This window comes from Athene cunicularia (assembly GCF_003259725.1).
Source record: "Athene cunicularia isolate RWA chromosome 2 unlocalized genomic scaffold, athCun1 chr2_part1, whole genome shotgun sequence".
NCBI lineage: Eukaryota > Metazoa > Chordata > Aves > Strigiformes > Strigidae > Athene > Athene cunicularia.
The window spans coordinates 90,120,089-90,136,684 of record NW_020799095.1 but is presented as its reverse complement, the minus strand read 5'-3'; the positions used below and the strand labels follow the sequence as shown (position 1 = coordinate 90,136,684).

The following is a 16,596-nucleotide window of genomic DNA, read 5'->3' as shown; positions in this document are numbered from 1 at the left end:
AAGGTTTAAAAATTATTTTTTGAGCAGGGCAGTGCAATGTCTCATGTAATAAAAACATTATTTTATTGCACTTTTCCAATAGGTGGTAGTAAAGAATGTATGTCTGTTAATACTTATTGGGGAGCAGGAGCCATAGCCATCTTCGGCAGTGTTGCTGTAAGACTTTATGATTTTAGATAAATAAAAGATTAAATATTTGACAGTTATTTATTACTGTCCATTCTACTCTCTGCTCCTCTGTTTGTTTCTGTGCAGGTATATGCATTTTATAGAATTTGGTGTAAAACAGTGATGTATGTGGTTTTGGTTTTTCTTTTCCACTTTTTCTTTTCTTCGAGTGGTTTTACATAGGAACTTCTGGGATCTTCCAAACCACAAGTTGAGGGATACTGTTCTAAATAATTGTTTCATACAGGTTTCATCTATTTTACCCATTTTAACTGATAATCATCAGCTAGGTCATAAAACTTTTTCACAAAGCTACATCTTCATCAAAGTAGATGCTGAGATTGGTGGTTCAGATAAACAATTTAATTGTCAAAATGCCTAATAACGTGTGTGTCTCTGTGTGTGTACAGATACCTATATGCAATAGTTTATTTTAGCTGATAAGAGTTTTCGTTTAGCTACAGGAAGCTGGCAGTGTTTATTTAAAGCCCCTTTCCCCCCACATCCTCCTTTTTTCCTTCAGGTGAAAGACCTTTCAAATGCAGTGAATGTGGAAAAGCCTTTAACCAGAAGGGGGCATTGCAGACCCATATGATCAAGCACACTGGTGAAAAACCCCATGCTTGTGCCTTTTGTCCTGCAGCCTTTTCTCAGAAAGGCAATCTTCAGTCACACATACAGAGAGTTCATTCAGAGGTAAATACAATTATTCATAAAGTGGTTGGTGCTAATATACTGCTTATTTCATTTTCAGTATTTAAATTTTCCTGTTTGCTATTCCTATGCTCTCTGGTGCTTTCTGTAGCCAATATAGATTTACTGCTGTACTATAGATTCTAATTTGTTGGGTTTTATCTGCAAGCTTTGCTAAAATAGCTTATTCTGAATAAGTGTATACTTAGGATAAGTAGAAAAACCTTAATTTACCGTTGTCTTTTCAGTACATTGATAGATTAATAAATTATTAGTGATTTTAGGTGTATAAAAATGTACCTATGTCAGTCTCGGGAGAATAAGGGCTAGAATCAGATGAAAGTAAGCCAAAATCAGCAAAGCAGAAAATGGTGAAAAATTTCAAGGCCAAACAGCAACCCACTAACTCCATCATAGAGCATACTTGCAATTTGTCCTTGAAGTATGTATCATACAGCCTTTTTCAGAGGTTTTGCCGTTACAGGTAGAAGAAAATGAGAAAATAAGATAAAAAAACATTGCTGTCTCAGACATCTTTATCCCGATTTTTCCTTCTTCTTTGTGACAGACAATTTTTAAGATTCAAAAGGTACTGCTATGATAATGTAATATAATCTTCCAAGCAGCATTGGCTATGCAACTTTGTTCAATAATTTCCTTGCTGACTTCAGTGATTTGTGGTTGGAAATACCCATAGAAAAGAGACCTAGTTTTGATTTGGAAGGTATGAAGTGATAGAGGCAGCTTTTTTTTTTAATTTTTTTTCCCTGCATGCAGAATATCATCTCTGCTCTCACTTTCTTCTAACTGTCTGAAATTTGTTTTCCTGTTTTCCATTTTTGTGTTACAATGATAGATCTTACTGGATTTTTTTTTTTTTTTACTAATGACCCTTTTAGTTCATTGGTTTCTTACTTTTAGGAAACATCTTAGTATATGAATATGTCTTAGTGGTTTGTATTATAATTATATTAAGTCATATGTTTCATACAACTTTGTGTGACTAGTCTTTCCTTACTGCTCACAGCTCCCTATATATGATAGATTTTGTTACATAAAAAAATGTACCAACATTAATGTCATCATTTATGTTGATTTATTTAATATTACAAGATCATTGGGGATCAAGCCAAAAATATTTGTCACTTTTTTCTGTTACTCTGTTTTTCTGTAAGGAAAAAAAAGAAGTTGTGGGATAAGGGACTTTTAAATAAATGCTACCTTTTGATCACAACTTATGATGTGTTTCATGATCCTGAGCTTACATTTTAGTGATTGCTTTGGATCATTTTCTTGCTGTCATTGTGTTTCCTTCAAGACTGCATGCAGAACTCTGTTAATTATTCATTTTATCATGAGACAGTCACAAAATAGCATTACAGGTGATAATGAAACAGGTTGATTCTCACTTCGTATATCACTATTTAGTTGTACCAGTATTTCATCAGTTGATACCTCTTTCTGAATGTTTTGTTAACAGTTTAAGCTAATGTCAGAAGATACAAAATTCCATACTATATTGCAAGCAGCGCAGCATGTTTGCTTTTGAAGACTTTGTTGTTCCCTATTTATATTGAAAGTACTGCGCTGGATGTTACTGCTATGTGATAGACTGGAGAGGAGGGGGAAGTGAGAATGGTTGGAATCCACAAATTTAGCTACTGTAATTACCTCAGTCCTTTGCCATGAAAGTACCCAATAAGTTGCTACTGATCACTTTATCATCTTGTGTGTTCAAATTCAATTCAAACTATGTATTAAACTTCCCTGCCTTTCACCATGTTGGTTTTTTTTGTGTGTTGTGTTTTGTTTCGTTTGTTTTTTTTCATCCAGTCCCTATGGCTTTTGGCACATTCTGCCTTCATTCTGCTTCTACCTGAAAAATGGTTTTTATTTTTTCTTGGAAATTTCTAAAAGATATTTTTTCAAAAGTAAACAGAAGAGAGCCAAAATTCAAAGATAAATTATTTGCTTTTTTTTCTCTTCTTATTTCCAAACTTCCATTTGTGTTATGTATGATGTTACATCTTCAAGCACATCTACATAAGAGATAAAGTTACAATTCAGTTTTGTTTCTAAGTGTGTAATGGTAGGACATTGTAAGAAGGGAAAAGTCTGAGGCCTTGTTTGCCAGATGACATTTGTTTTGCTTTCTGGTGCTTCCCAATGTTGAGAAGTGATAATAGGAGTTGACAGTCATGCACGTAGATTACAGTTGATGTGATATCTGAGAGATTCCAGATTCCATAACTGGATATCAGTAACTTGGAAAAATAAACCATTTTAGCTCTCATAATCCCCTAGCATATTTGTTATGTGGATAAATAATGAAAACCACTATTTGGTAGAAGTAGGGAAAATTTACTTAATTTCTTTGTTTTACTGAAGGTCAAGAATGGCCCTACGTACAACTGTACAGAATGTAGCTGTGTCTTCAAAAGCTTGGGTAGTTTAAATACACATATCAGCAAGATGCACATGGGTGGTCCACAGAATTCTGCGAGTGCTTCAGCAGATGTATCTCATGTTACAGCGGTAAGCTATGCTTGGTATATTGTGAAAATGCCTTTAAGAGTTTGATTAGGTCTGTATTTTAATTCCAGTAATCCTTCGGGTAGGTTAGAACTAAGATACTTGTAGCTGTCTTTTGTGATTTTAAGGTTTTGTGTCATGTCTGGAATTGATTTGCATGATTAAATATTGACAGAATGTAAATTGGTCAAGTATATGCAAAAAAGGACTTAAAATTTGAGGGTTTTGTTGAAATATGACAATTTAATTCTTTAAGTAAAATATAATTCTGGTCTTTAGAGATTGTATGGGGAGGAAAGGTTCTCTCCCAGATAACATAAAAATAATTGCGGAGGTTTTTTTTGGAACAATGACATTTAGAACTATTCAAATTATATATTAGTTTCAACTAATTTTCAGAAATTAATTGTTTTTATAATCCTAGTCCATATAAACACATAGTGAATAATTCTTCTGAGTATTTCTGATAACTTGTTTTAAATGTTAGCTTCTTATTTGACATTTCATAAGGGAAAAATCTTTGCTTTATTGGAAGCACTGAATGCTTTTCTTTATCAAGATACAAGAAAGAGCTAAAATTCAGAAAATGCTTCTGGTTTCATAAAACTATTTTATTTTTTGAGCCAGTGCATATTTAACATATCATAGTACTTTTTTTTTTTTTGAATAGAACTACCTTTACTCCACTTTGTTTTGCACAATTTCCAACTATTATGCTTTAGTCATTCAATGAATGACAAATAACTTTGTCATTCAGACTTTGAAGAGGAAGGTTAAAATTTAAAGTATGAACTCCATTATGCAGGTGTGTCTTTCTGAGAACAAGTATCTAGCAGTGTTGTTTGGAGAACTTTTTTTTTTCTTTTTGATTTCATAGGGTTTTTTGAATGGTAGATACTATTTGTGTCTTCAGCTTAATAAAAAAGACTAATTTGTCCTATTTGCTTGCATGTACGTAAAATCTCTGTATATTTTTGTACATTTCTACATTCACAAGCCTAATCTTAAGAGCAGGGTGGAAGGGAATTCTTTCATACTGCCTCATGTTTGCTTTCCCTGGCCAGCTCTATTTTTCTTGTTTTGGTTTGCTTTATTTTGCATTTGCAGCTCATATTGATGTTACAGCAGTGTGTCGTTGTTATCTTTGCTGCATGCATACTTCTCTGCATGAATGAAAAAGGGCAAAAGTAAAGAATACCTCTATACCATAATATAAGCAAAATGGGAGAAAAAAAGTTCTTTCTGAAAACAGATGCCAATAAGTTTAACAAGGAAGAACAAATGTAACTGATATGTCAGTTGCATATTAAAAGTGCTACGCTTTTTATTTTTAATTTTATATCTGAAACTACAGATATTTAATGATTGGTATTTTTTTTTATAGCTGTAGGAAGATGGTACATTCTTCGATTAGCACTAGCATTCTTATATTAGAACTGACTTCTTCATTCTGTGCAAAACTTGCAGAGCTGCTTTAACAACAAATATCCAGCATAATAGTTCTGTTCTGAAGTTTGAGATTAGTGTCTGTCATTCCTTGTTGTGTACCTGGGAATAAACAATGATTATGTCCTTAATAAATATGCTTTCTAAAAGTTGAAGTTTCCTGAAGTGCTGTGCCACTGAAGAATGGATTCTTGTGTGATATATGAGTAAATCTTGTAAAATATACTTACTGTAAGGCTGTTATTTGTCTTTTGCTGCATCAGTGCTTATAGCTAAGGTCTTGGTTTCTATAACTTGTATTTATATAATGTATATAAACTATGAAGCAGTGTTAGTGATTCTGTGTACATTTGCGTCTCTCCCATAGTGTCATTTTTTCTGGTCTCCACACTGCGGGAAAATGAACTGTGCTACTTTTCTGTGTGGTATTAGCTGCATTTCTTTTCTTCTTGTATAGAGGCTTAAAATACTTTATTTTCATTTCTTTGTAGGACTCTGTCACCCAGCCTTTAACAACATCCCCTGCTAATCTTTTGCAACCGGTTGATAATAAATGGAAGAATGTAAGTATAGAATTCTTGTCAAATTTTTGTGTCAAGACTAAAAGTGGGAGAAACATTATGGAATTTTGTAAACTTTCATTTAACTGGTGAAAAAGGATATGCAACATTCTTCTATGATAAGTTGATTAGAAGGCAAGCTTCGTGGTGAATGCATCCCGTTATTTAGGAATGGAACAGGTCTTGAATGGATTATATTCTCTCATTTGTTATTACACTTATGATTTTGCAGATAATTCTGTTCTTTAAAATGGAGGCAAATATTCTCCTCTATATAAAAAAGACCAAAGGAGCATAAGAACTCTTAAATATACTGGATTATTCTGCCCCTCCAACTTTATTTCTCAGGGACACCATGGTTTTGGTGGAGACGACTGTGTTCATGCTGGTTGAGTTAGTTGGAACTGAGGCAGCAACGGAGCCATGAGACTCAGGAGGAGCTTGTGGAGCTGGGGAAGGGTGATGCAGGGCTGGCTTTGTGGAACCGGGTAGCAAGCAGTCTTAATGTACAGAAGAGCAGCACAAAAGGATTCCAGTCAGTGAGTCAGCTTCATTTGGGGCCCAACTTAAATGCCTCTATGCAGATATGCATAGCATCAGGAATAAACAAGAGGAGCTAGAGATATGCACGTGCCTTCAGGGCTGTGATCTTACTGGCATCATGGACACATGGTGTTTTGAGTCCTGTGACTGGAGTGTTGGAATGGAAGGAGACAGGCTCTTTAGGAAGGACAGGCAGGGGAGACAGGGAGGAGGTGTCGCCCTCTATGTCAGTGACCACCTGGAGTGCATGGAGCTCCACCTGGGGATGGATGAGGAGCTGACCAAGAGCTTATGGGTCAGGATTAAAGGGAGGGCAGGGACAGGAGATGTTATAGTGGGGGTCTGCTACAGGCCACCTGACCAGGAAGCAGATGAGGCCCTCTATGGACAGATAGGACCAGCCTCATGTTCAAAAGCCATGGTCCTCATGGGAGACTTCAACTACTGATATCTGTTGGAGGGACAACACTGCATCACATAAGCAATCCAGGAGTTCCTGGAATGCATTGATGATAACTTCCTCCTCCAAGTAATAACCATGAGGAGAGGTGCTATGCTGGACCTTGTTCTCACAAACAAGGAGGGGCTGGTGGGGAGTGTGAAGCTCAAGCGTAACTTGGTTGCACTGACCATGAAATAGTGGAGTTCAAGATCATTAGAGTGGTGAGGAGGGCACACAGCAAGCTCGCTACACTGATCTTCAGAAGAGCAGACTTTGACCTCTTCAGGGATCTGCTTGGCAGAGTAGAATGGGATAAAGCCCTGAAGGGAAGAGGGGCCCAAGAAAGTGGGTTAATATTCAAGGGTCACATCATCCAAGCTCATCCCAACAGAGAGGAAATCAGGTAAGGAAACTCCAGGAGGCCTGCCTGACTGAACAATGAACACCTGGACCAGCCCAAACACAAAAAGAAAGCCTACAGAGGGTGGAAGCAAGGACAGATAGCTTGGGAGGGATACAGAGAAATGGTCTGAGCAGCCAGGGATCAGGTTAGAAAGGCCAAAGCCGTGACAGAATTAATTCTGGTCAGGGATGTCAAGGACAACAAGAAAAGCTTTTATAGGTACATAGGTGACAAAAGGAAAACTAAGGAAAAAGCAGACTGTCTCTGGAAGGAAACAGGAGTCCTGGTTACCCAGGATATGGTAAGACTGAGGTACTCAACAGCTTGTGCTCCTGCCACATCACCCAAGACACAGAAGGCAAAGCCAGGGCCTGGGAGAATGAAGAACTGCCCACCATAGGAGAAGATCAGGTTCGAGACCATCTAAGGAACCCGAAGTTGTGTAAGTCCATGGGACCTTATGAGATGCATGGGCATGCCCTGAGGGAACGGGTGGATAAAGTGGCTAAGCCACTATCCATAATATTTGAGAAACCATGGCATTCCAGTGAAGTTCTGCTGACTGGAAAAGGAGAAACATAACCCTCTTTTTAAAAAAAAAGGGAAGACCTGGGCAACTATAGGCCAGTTAGTTTCACCTTTGTGCCTGGCAAGATCATGTAGCGATTGCTCTTGGAAACTGCTAGGGCACATGAAAAACAAGGAGGTGATTGATGACAGCCAGCATGGCTTCACTAAAGGCAAATTGTGCCTGATGAATTTGGTAGCCTTCTATGATGGGGTTACAGAGTTGGTGGATAAGAGAAAAGCAACTGACATCACTGTGTGGACTTGGGCAAAGCGTTTGACACTGTTCCACATGACATCCTTGTCTCTAAGCTAGAGAGACATGGATTTGACAGATGGACCACTTGGTGGATAAGGAATTGGCTGGGTGGTCACAAAGAGTTGTGGTCAACAGCTCGATGTCCAAGTGGAGAGTACTGATGAATGGTGTTTCTTAGGGGTTGGTGTTGGGAGCAGTGCTGTTTAACATCTTTGTTGGTGACATGGACAATGGGATTGAGTGAGGACCCTCAGCAAGTTTGTGAACATCACTAAGCTGTGTGGTGCTGTTGACATGCTGGAGGAAAGGGATGGCCATCCAGAGGGACCTGGACAGATTTGAGATGTGGGCTGGTGCAGATCTCATGAAATTCAAAAAGGCCAAGGGCAAGGTCCTGCACATGGGTCAGGGCAATCCCAAATCCAAGATGGGTGGTGAGTGGATTAAGAGCAGCCCCATGGAGAAGGACTTGGAAGTAGTAGTGGATGGAAAACTGAGTATGAGCCAGCAATGTGCACTCAACCCAGAAAGCCAACTGTATTCTGCTGGACTGTATCAAGAGAAGTGGGGCCAGGAGGTCTAGGGAGGTGATTTTTCCCCTCTCTGCTGCTCTCATGAGGCCCCACTTGCAGTGCTGTGTCCAGTTCTGGGGCTGCCAGTGTAAGAAAGACATGGACCTGCTCAAGTGGGTCCAGAGGAGGCCACAGAGATGATCAGTGTGCTGGAGCACCTTCCTTATGAGGACAGGCTGAGAGAGTTGGGGTTGTTCGGCCTGGAGAAGAGAAGGCTTCTGGGAGACCTTATAGTGGCCTTCCAGTGCTTAAAGGGGGCCTACAGGGAAGGTGGGGAGGGACTCTTTATCAGGGAGTATAATGATAAGACAAGGGGTAATGGTTTTAAACTGTAAGAGGGTAGATTTTGATAGAACATAAGGAAGAAATTCTTTCCTGTGAGAGTGATGAGGCACTGGCACAGGTTGCCTAGAGAGGTTGTGGCTACCCCCTCCCTGGCAGTGTTCAAGGCCAGGTTGGACGGGGCTTTGAGGACCTGATCTAGTGGGAGGTGTCCCTGCCTATGGCAGGGGGTTTGGAACTAAATGGTCTTTAAGATCCCTTCCAACACAAATCATTTTATGATTCTGCAATGCAAAATACCAGGCTTTCCCACAGTGAGGTGTCATTTGGGAGCAATTGATCCCATTGCCCCCTCTTCCCAGAATTGCATGGTACTCTTGCCTAGCAAGTGAGATAACCAGTAAAGTTTCATCCTTACTCTTAGCATCTTCAAAACTGTTTCTTCTCCAGAGAAAGACTTAGTGACGGCTGTGCCACTAAGCAGTTTTAAGTGTGAACCTTTACAAAGTCAACTTCAGCTTACATGTGGTGGATCTAGGAAACCAAGCAAGGAGAAGCCTGACTTTCTAGTTTAGCAGTTTCTGCTTGCTAGGGTACCTTCTATTTTTACTGCAGCAACTATATACTGTAACATGTATGGGAATCTTGTGGGAAAGGAATATGTGGCATCACCTTAGAATTAATACAGACAGACCTCAATGCTAAGGTGAATCAGCAGCAGTTTTGTTACATGTTTTCAGATACTCCTCTGTTGATGTACTACATGCTTGTTTCTGTGCCTTCAGATGCACAGCCTGCTTGTTTATGGGCATTGTTGTTCATTTGTTGAACTAGGATATATGTTCAGATTCCTCCATGGGACTGCACCGTGTATCACACATGGTTTTAAGAAAATGTATAGGTACTTTTATTTAATCTTTGCTTTTTTTGGTAAGTAGAACTAATTGCATTCTTAATGAATCTTCATTAAGGTATGAAGAGGTAATAAAAAGCAGAGATATGTTTTTGTATTTTCAAATAGAATGACTGAAATTCATGTGAGGAGTCATTAATGATTGTTCTAAAACTTTCTGAGAGAACTTGTAAAAGAGGTGCACAAGGAATCACCACAGTTACTGTGTTTCTGATAGAGTCCCTTGGAAATTCATTCTTGACCTTATATTACTTAACATTTTATCAGTGACCTGGAAGAAAATATAAAATCATCACTGATCAAGATGATACAAAGATTGAGATAATTTATGAAGAGGACAAATCATTGATACAGAGTGATCTGGATTTCTTGGTGAGCTGGGTGCACTAAGCAACATATGTTCTCACATGGCCAAGAATAAAATCACATATAGCAAAAGTAGGCCATATTCACAGGATAGGAGTTTTCAAGGATTTTAAATTCCCCTTATAAATAGGGATGGAAGAGGTAATAATTGATGTATCAGCTAAAAGTTAGCTTTTCATTGCCTTGAAAGATTAGTTTTGTCTTTTTATTTAGAGAAGAAACTTCACATAGAAATAAAGAGCTTTGTTTATTGGTTGTCTGGTTATAGTGTTCCGTATTCATGAACTGTATCCAAAGATACAGGAAGAATCAGAGCCAGTAGAATTCTTAAAGTATGATACAATGTATTTTATTATTGAAAACATTCAAGGTTTATTATATATATTTTGCCCATCAGATAAAATATTTAAGGATGACATAATCTGCTGTTTTGAAGAAAAGGGAAAAATCTGTAATCTCTTTAACAGAGAAGAGAAAGTTTTGAGGGTTGCAGCTAAACAAATTCACACTTTGAAATAATGTATGGAATTTTAGCGTGGGTAATTTACTGTTGGAAGAAGTTCTTGAAGATGGATAGCAACAGAAAAAGTTACCGTAATAAATGAATTGACTTAAAGAACTTCTATAATTTCTGTACAGTTACTTTACTTGAAGGAGTAATTCACTCAGAGCAGTCACATGGTCTGTGTTACGCAGCAGATCAGACAGACTAAGATTGTCACAAGGTCCACTATTATAATTGAACAAATGTGTAATTACAAAGTAATAATAAAACACTTCATTCTCTATGCTATTTTTAAAATCTGGTTTTGAAGTGAGACCTAGAAAGAGACCTCTGAAACTTTTTATAATAAGGGTATCTTAATGGTAACAAACTTTATATTTGTGCATATGTATATATTATTCTTCAGAAAAGATGACCTCCATGAGACTCTATTTAGACTGCTGTATAATATGTGAACACACTAGCTAGTTACATGTAAAACTAATTTTCATGTCAAAGGTGATGTTGAGCAGTTCTGTCAATAACAATTTTTTTCTCTTGCTAAGGCCTGGAAGAATTTTACAGACTTTTTAGTGTAGGCTTTCCTGCTCTGCTAAAGCGCTTCTCTACATTCTGTTGCAAGAAAATTAATGGTCTCCATCCATAAAGAGCTATTATACTCTTTATTGAAATGGTTTGCTTCAGTTCCTGTTTATTGCAATGATAATGGCATATAGCATCTTTTATTTTGTAAAATACATATTGAAATGTTTATAGCACTTTTGCTAAATTGGAATCTGAAGAGATTGAGTCTTTCCATCTGTCCCACTGTTGAAGTGAAAAACGACAAAGTAATAATGGTTAAATCAGCAAAAGAGCAAGTGCTGTTCTTGCATGCATGCAAGAGAAATGAGATAAGGGTTTGTTTCATATCGTCTCTTCATCAAATTCACAGGATATAACTCGAGTCAATCTAAATTTTCTTAATATATTTCTTTGTAAGCATCATTAAATCTGGTGACAGTGTCATTTTAACTGTCCAGTGTAATGTGTTAGTATGAAGAAAATCTCAAGAGTTTTCAGATTGGAAGAGATATTACACATGTGAAGCCTAGGATTATTCTTTGCTAAAAATCATCTGAAAGAAGATAGTGTTTCATATATATGTGTTTATATATGTGTGTGTGTGTGTGTGCATTTGCAAGTGATTATTTTTAGATAATATGACTGAATATTAGAAGCAAATATCCAGTGTGTTCTAATAAACAGAATTACAGGGATAGCCATTATATAAATATATATTTCTCTTTTCTGCAGTAAAAAAAATCATTTAAAGCAGTTGTTTCAGTAATGGTATACTTATGGAGTCTATTTGTTATAATGAAGAGAACTTTATAAATAAAGGAGAATTTCTGATTTTAAAAAGAAATACCAAGGCTTTTTATCACTTTTTTTCTTCATATTTGTTACTAAGGTTGCCTAAGATACAATTATCAAATCAAAGATTAAGAAATTTGATTTTTAGACTTTAAAATTTTTTAGTATTTTGACACAGCTCTATGCGTATTTAAATTTTTAGAGTATAAAGAGCTTTTTCTAAAGCTAAGAGATTAAGAAGATTGAAAGATGAAGGGAAAAGGTAGTTTGATTGTTCTGAAAGGCTTTAATGTAACAGCACAAAATATTTTCATACAAAACAATCTCAACTAACAGAAGTTTATTTTTCCAAAGGACTTGCTTTAGTTAAATGTGACCTTTAAAAAGATAACCATGTCAGTGCTGTTTGTTTGTTTTGGAATTGTTTTTCACCTGGCCTTTACATGTGGAATTCAGTAATTGATCCCTTTGTTTTGTAAACTGGTTGAAGGTTTAGTAGTTACAATAAAAATTCAAGCTGTAAGTTTACAGTTATGCAACTTGGGAAGAACTTCAGAAAGGCATATACAGAAGCAATTCTTCAGTGGACTGAGAAGAACTTGAATGACAGCTCTGTATAATCCTTCTATTTTATACAGGTGGATATCCTTGTAGTAAACAGTTAACAGACATTTCAGATAAGGTAGCCAACCAGATCGGTTCATATATACTTTCCATCTTGCTTTACATATGTACCGCTGTATATTTCAGGCCACACATTTTCGGTCTCCGCTTCTTCAACAGACAGAAAACCAGGTGTCTTCTGCTACTGCTCATCAGGGTCAGCAGGCTGTAACTGATGTCATCCAGCAGCTCCTTGAGTTATCAGAACCAGGGCCTGTAGAAAATAACCAGCCTCAACAACCTGGTCAACAACTCAACATTGCAGTGGGAATCAATAGAGATATTTTGCAGGTAAGAGCTGTGTGTGACAACAGCTTTACATTTCATTGGTTCTTTCTTGTTTTTATTTTAGTGAAATTTGTTCTCAGTATTTTCAATGACAGCATTCCTTCTGCATTTCTAAATGATTTATTAGTCAAGAAAAGTTTATAAAGATCTACTGAATGAGTGTGGAACTGTGGAACACACCAAGATAGCTTTTTATAATACAGAAGCAACGTTATAGATATTGATTACATGACCTAGAAGGAAGCCATGTCTGCAGACCCATACATGGGACATTTTATTGATCCCTTTGGCTTTTTTTTTTTTTTCTGTTGCCTGAAAGCAGCTTGTGGCACGTCCTTAAATTATGCTGTGCTTAAAACATGATGACATTTAAGAGGCATTCTAATTAATAAGAGCTATTTGAATACTTCCTATTGGTGCAAAGAAAATTCCTTCCTGGGTTAGACCAATGTTTTGTCTAAACCATTATTCTGTCCTTGATACTGGCAGTAGGAGATGCTATGTAACAGAAGAGATGCAGGCAGTGATTCAACTGTCTATGCTTGTTCTGCAGCCTTCACCTCATAATGGAACAGGGCAGAGAATATACTTCCTTAGTATTGGTGGTAGTCTGCTAATCTTTAAGCTATTTTTAATTCTCTAGTCTTTTAAGTACTATATAAATTTATTTTTGGAAGACCTGAATGTTACATGTAGCTATGTGCTGGTTTACCTGTTACTTGTTCTGAGTTTTCTAATGTTGGGAATGCAGTGCTATTAAAAAAAAAAATTTAAAAAAATTCCATTTTTGACTTTGGTTCTCTAGTCATTGTATGAGCATCACTAGCCATATTGTTGTACAAAATAAATACTAAACATAGTTTTCTTCCAAACCATCAAATATCTGCACACTCTTACTTAATGTGTGTTTAAGGTCTTTGATCCAAAGCCTTTTCAGGCACAATAGTATCCATAAAAGTGCCTACACTTCAGTCCCTTCCAGGTGTACATAAAAATGAGTGCATAGCCTTTGCCTTGGTCCGATGATTACCAGCAGTTTAAGAGAGGCTTTTGAGCTTTTCCAAGCCTGCCTTTGGCTAGCATTCTTCCGTTTTCTTTAAATCATCTATGGCTTCTCCACAAGCCTGTTGGCTTCAAATTTGTTCTTTTATGGGGAACTATGCTCTCATGTAGTAGGCATAAGAGATAGCTATATAATCCTGGCAAATGCTTGATTCTGTAGAAACATTTGGCAGTTTTCGAAAAGGCAGTTGTTGGCACATGTATTAGTGCAGGAAATCCAACTTAAAATCTCACAAACAATCAGAAGGCAGTGTTGTGTGAGAATGTTTTTGCAAGTTTGAAATGCAGATGAAATTCTGGGAGGATGAGACATTTAATTCCTTTAATTATATTTGCATTATATCTTCACAGTAGTTCTTGAGAAAAGTTTGAGCACCTGTGGAATGTTTCCTTCTTAATCTGGAAGTTTTTGTTCCCTTTTAGCAAGCTTTAGAGAATAGTGGATTGTCTTCGATTCCCGTCTCTGCACATACTACTGACTGCAGCCAGACTAAGACTCCTGGGGCCCAGGATCAGAACCCAGATGTCCAGACTCTCTCAAATCATCAGGCTGACTCTAATAATGCAGAACAAAACAAGGAGCAAGAGAGTACAGATAAACTGGATAAAAAAGAAAAAAAGGTTATTAAGAAAAAATCACCGTTTTTACCTGGTAATGTTGCCACTGCTTGTTACTTTTTGTGCTGTAAAGACTGCAGTCTTTGTGGGTGTGTTGATGGCTTTATAAAGGGATTTTCCAAAATATTGTGGATCAGTTACTGTCTTCATCTACTTTATTTAAAACACAGTATGTATATAAATTATGATAGTAGCATTTATAATTTTTGTTATACTGATACCAAAATGTGTCAGAATGGCATTAAGTGAAGTTACACTGTTAAATCTTCTGGATATAGTTTGGTGAAGTTTTTAGAGGAGGACAAAAAAAAAATAATTCCCTCTTTTTCCCATCATCCTTCTCTGAGAAGGATTGGAATTTCATGGTGTGTCCTGGAGCAGAAGGTTCTTGCAAGCTCTACTCTTCGTCTTTGGAAATGAGGCCTTGCAGAGGCAGAAGTGCAGTGCTGCTGCCTCATGCAGATCTTCACTGATCTAGACCATGTAGGGAAGGATGATGGTTGGCATTGTGGTGTGTGTGCTTAAATGCTACTTTAGTGTTAAAGTTACTCGAGCTTTAAGGTTGCTAGAAGTGATTTGTTCCAAGTATAGCCATCATACTTTTAATGACTGGCCTGGTGGAGACAGCTCTATCGTAAGCAGTCATTGAAATCTGTCCATAAAAGCTTCATAGATCCATTGCTTTTTTCCTTGCAAGGAATGCATAAATTGATCCAAAGTCAAAAACTCATCTTGTCCAGCATAACTGTGCTAAAAATCAACATTAACTTGTTCCTCTGGGAATAATAACTGTTTTGTTCCTGGTGTGTAACAGTAACAACTCTGACTGCAAATAAAAATAAAAGGTCACTGCTGTACAGTCAAACACAACCTCCTTTATTTTTTGATAACATAACCTCAGTGTATGGACATGGTTTACAGAAAAAAACACTTATGTGAACTGATTTAAATGAGTGCATATCTGACATTGAACAATATGTATGAATAAAAAGCCTTGGTAGGTTTTAGAATGTGCTTTTGTCATTTTTGTTGAGAAAAGGTATGCTGTTGCTTTAGGTCAGAGCTTAAGGTTGGATCATAAAACAACTTTTGTGAAAAAGTAGCCTTAAATTGTAAATCTTTCAGAAGGACTATGAAGTTTTGCTGCTTTAAAGTTTCATAAAATGTAATTTAAGTCTGAATTTGTAGAAGAGAGGGCCATATAAAGTATCTTCTCCAGTTCTCCAGTTAGTTAGGTAAGTGTTTAGTACTTAAAATAATTTGGTGTGGGTATGGTTGAGGAGTTATATTAATGGTTGGATAATTTTGTGTTCAATATGATATTTATAAGTTAACTGGTATATTACTTTACATTACAACTACATTCTGTGTTTCTAAGTGGCATACAAACTACATTCTTTCTATTTTGTCAAGTCAGACATTTCTTGGCTTTTGTCTTCATATTGTTATCTTCTTCCTTTTCAGTAGCATAAAAATGTTTGAATTTCAACAGGATTCTCTTGGGTTTTGTTTTTATCATTCCAGCCCATCACTATTTTTGTGAAGTAAAACGTATCTGCTAGAGAAGTTAATTGTCTACAAAGTGTGTTGTAATCGCACCTATTTCACAAAATGTTTTGATTGCTTTGTATAATGGTATCAGTGTAATGGAATTTTTGAAGAACTGTTAAAATGTTTCAAACATGTTCATCATTCATTTTGATGTTGTTCCTTATTTTAGGTTCTATACGTGAAGAAAATGGAATAAGGTGGCATGTTTGTCCATATTGCTCTAAAGAATTTAAAAAACCAAGTGATCTAGTGCGCCACATTCGCATTCATACTCATGAGAAGCCGTTCAAGTGTCCCCAGTGTTTCCGCGCCTTTGCCGTTAAGAGTACTCTCACAGCACACATAAAAACACATACTGGCATTAAAGCTTTCAAGTGCCAATTTTGTATGAAATGCTTTTCCACCTCAGGGAGTTTAAAAGTTCACATTCGTCTACATACAGGTAAGGCCTCAAAATTGCTTTTGTATTTTCCATGATGGGAGTGAAACCTTAAACGAAAAAAGACAATGTGAAGCGCTTAAACTTTAGATATGTCCATTATATCATTGATACCTATCAGAATGAACTGGTTTTAATGCCTTGCACAATCAACTTTCTAGTGTTTCATGGCTTTGAAACTTTGGGCTCTTAGAAAAGCCATGGACATTTAGATTTCTTATGATGAGTCAGCTCTTACTCCTTTTTAATATTGCTGTTGTGAATGTATTTAACTGTGCTTTCTAAAGAGTCATACTCTTAGGATTTGAGTTCGGATTTTACTTTTCTCCAGCCATCTCTTGTATTGATTCTGCATCTTCCCTCCCCCC

General features: G+C 36.8%; 1 protein-coding gene across 5 annotated transcripts in view; it reads left to right on the top strand.

The window, feature by feature from the left end:
• The window catches only part of ZNF236 (zinc finger protein 236), an 82,791-nt gene that overhangs the window by 21,151 nt on the left and 45,044 nt on the right, over window positions 1-16,596 (top strand). For 4 of the 5 annotated variants that reach the window (XM_026841693.1, XM_026841691.1, XM_026841689.1 and 1 more), the window contains exons 6-11: window positions 692-864; window positions 3,250-3,396; window positions 5,331-5,402; window positions 12,358-12,561; window positions 14,044-14,272; window positions 15,959-16,231. In XM_026841693.1, coding sequence (XP_026697494.1) covers window positions 692-864; window positions 3,250-3,396; window positions 5,331-5,402; window positions 12,358-12,561; window positions 14,044-14,272; window positions 15,959-16,231 — 1,098 coding nt within the window. The remainder of the gene's footprint in view (window positions 1-691; window positions 865-3,249; window positions 3,397-5,330; window positions 5,403-12,357; window positions 12,562-14,043; window positions 14,273-15,958; window positions 16,232-16,596) is intronic. The other variant, XM_026841692.1, reaches the window with a different exon arrangement.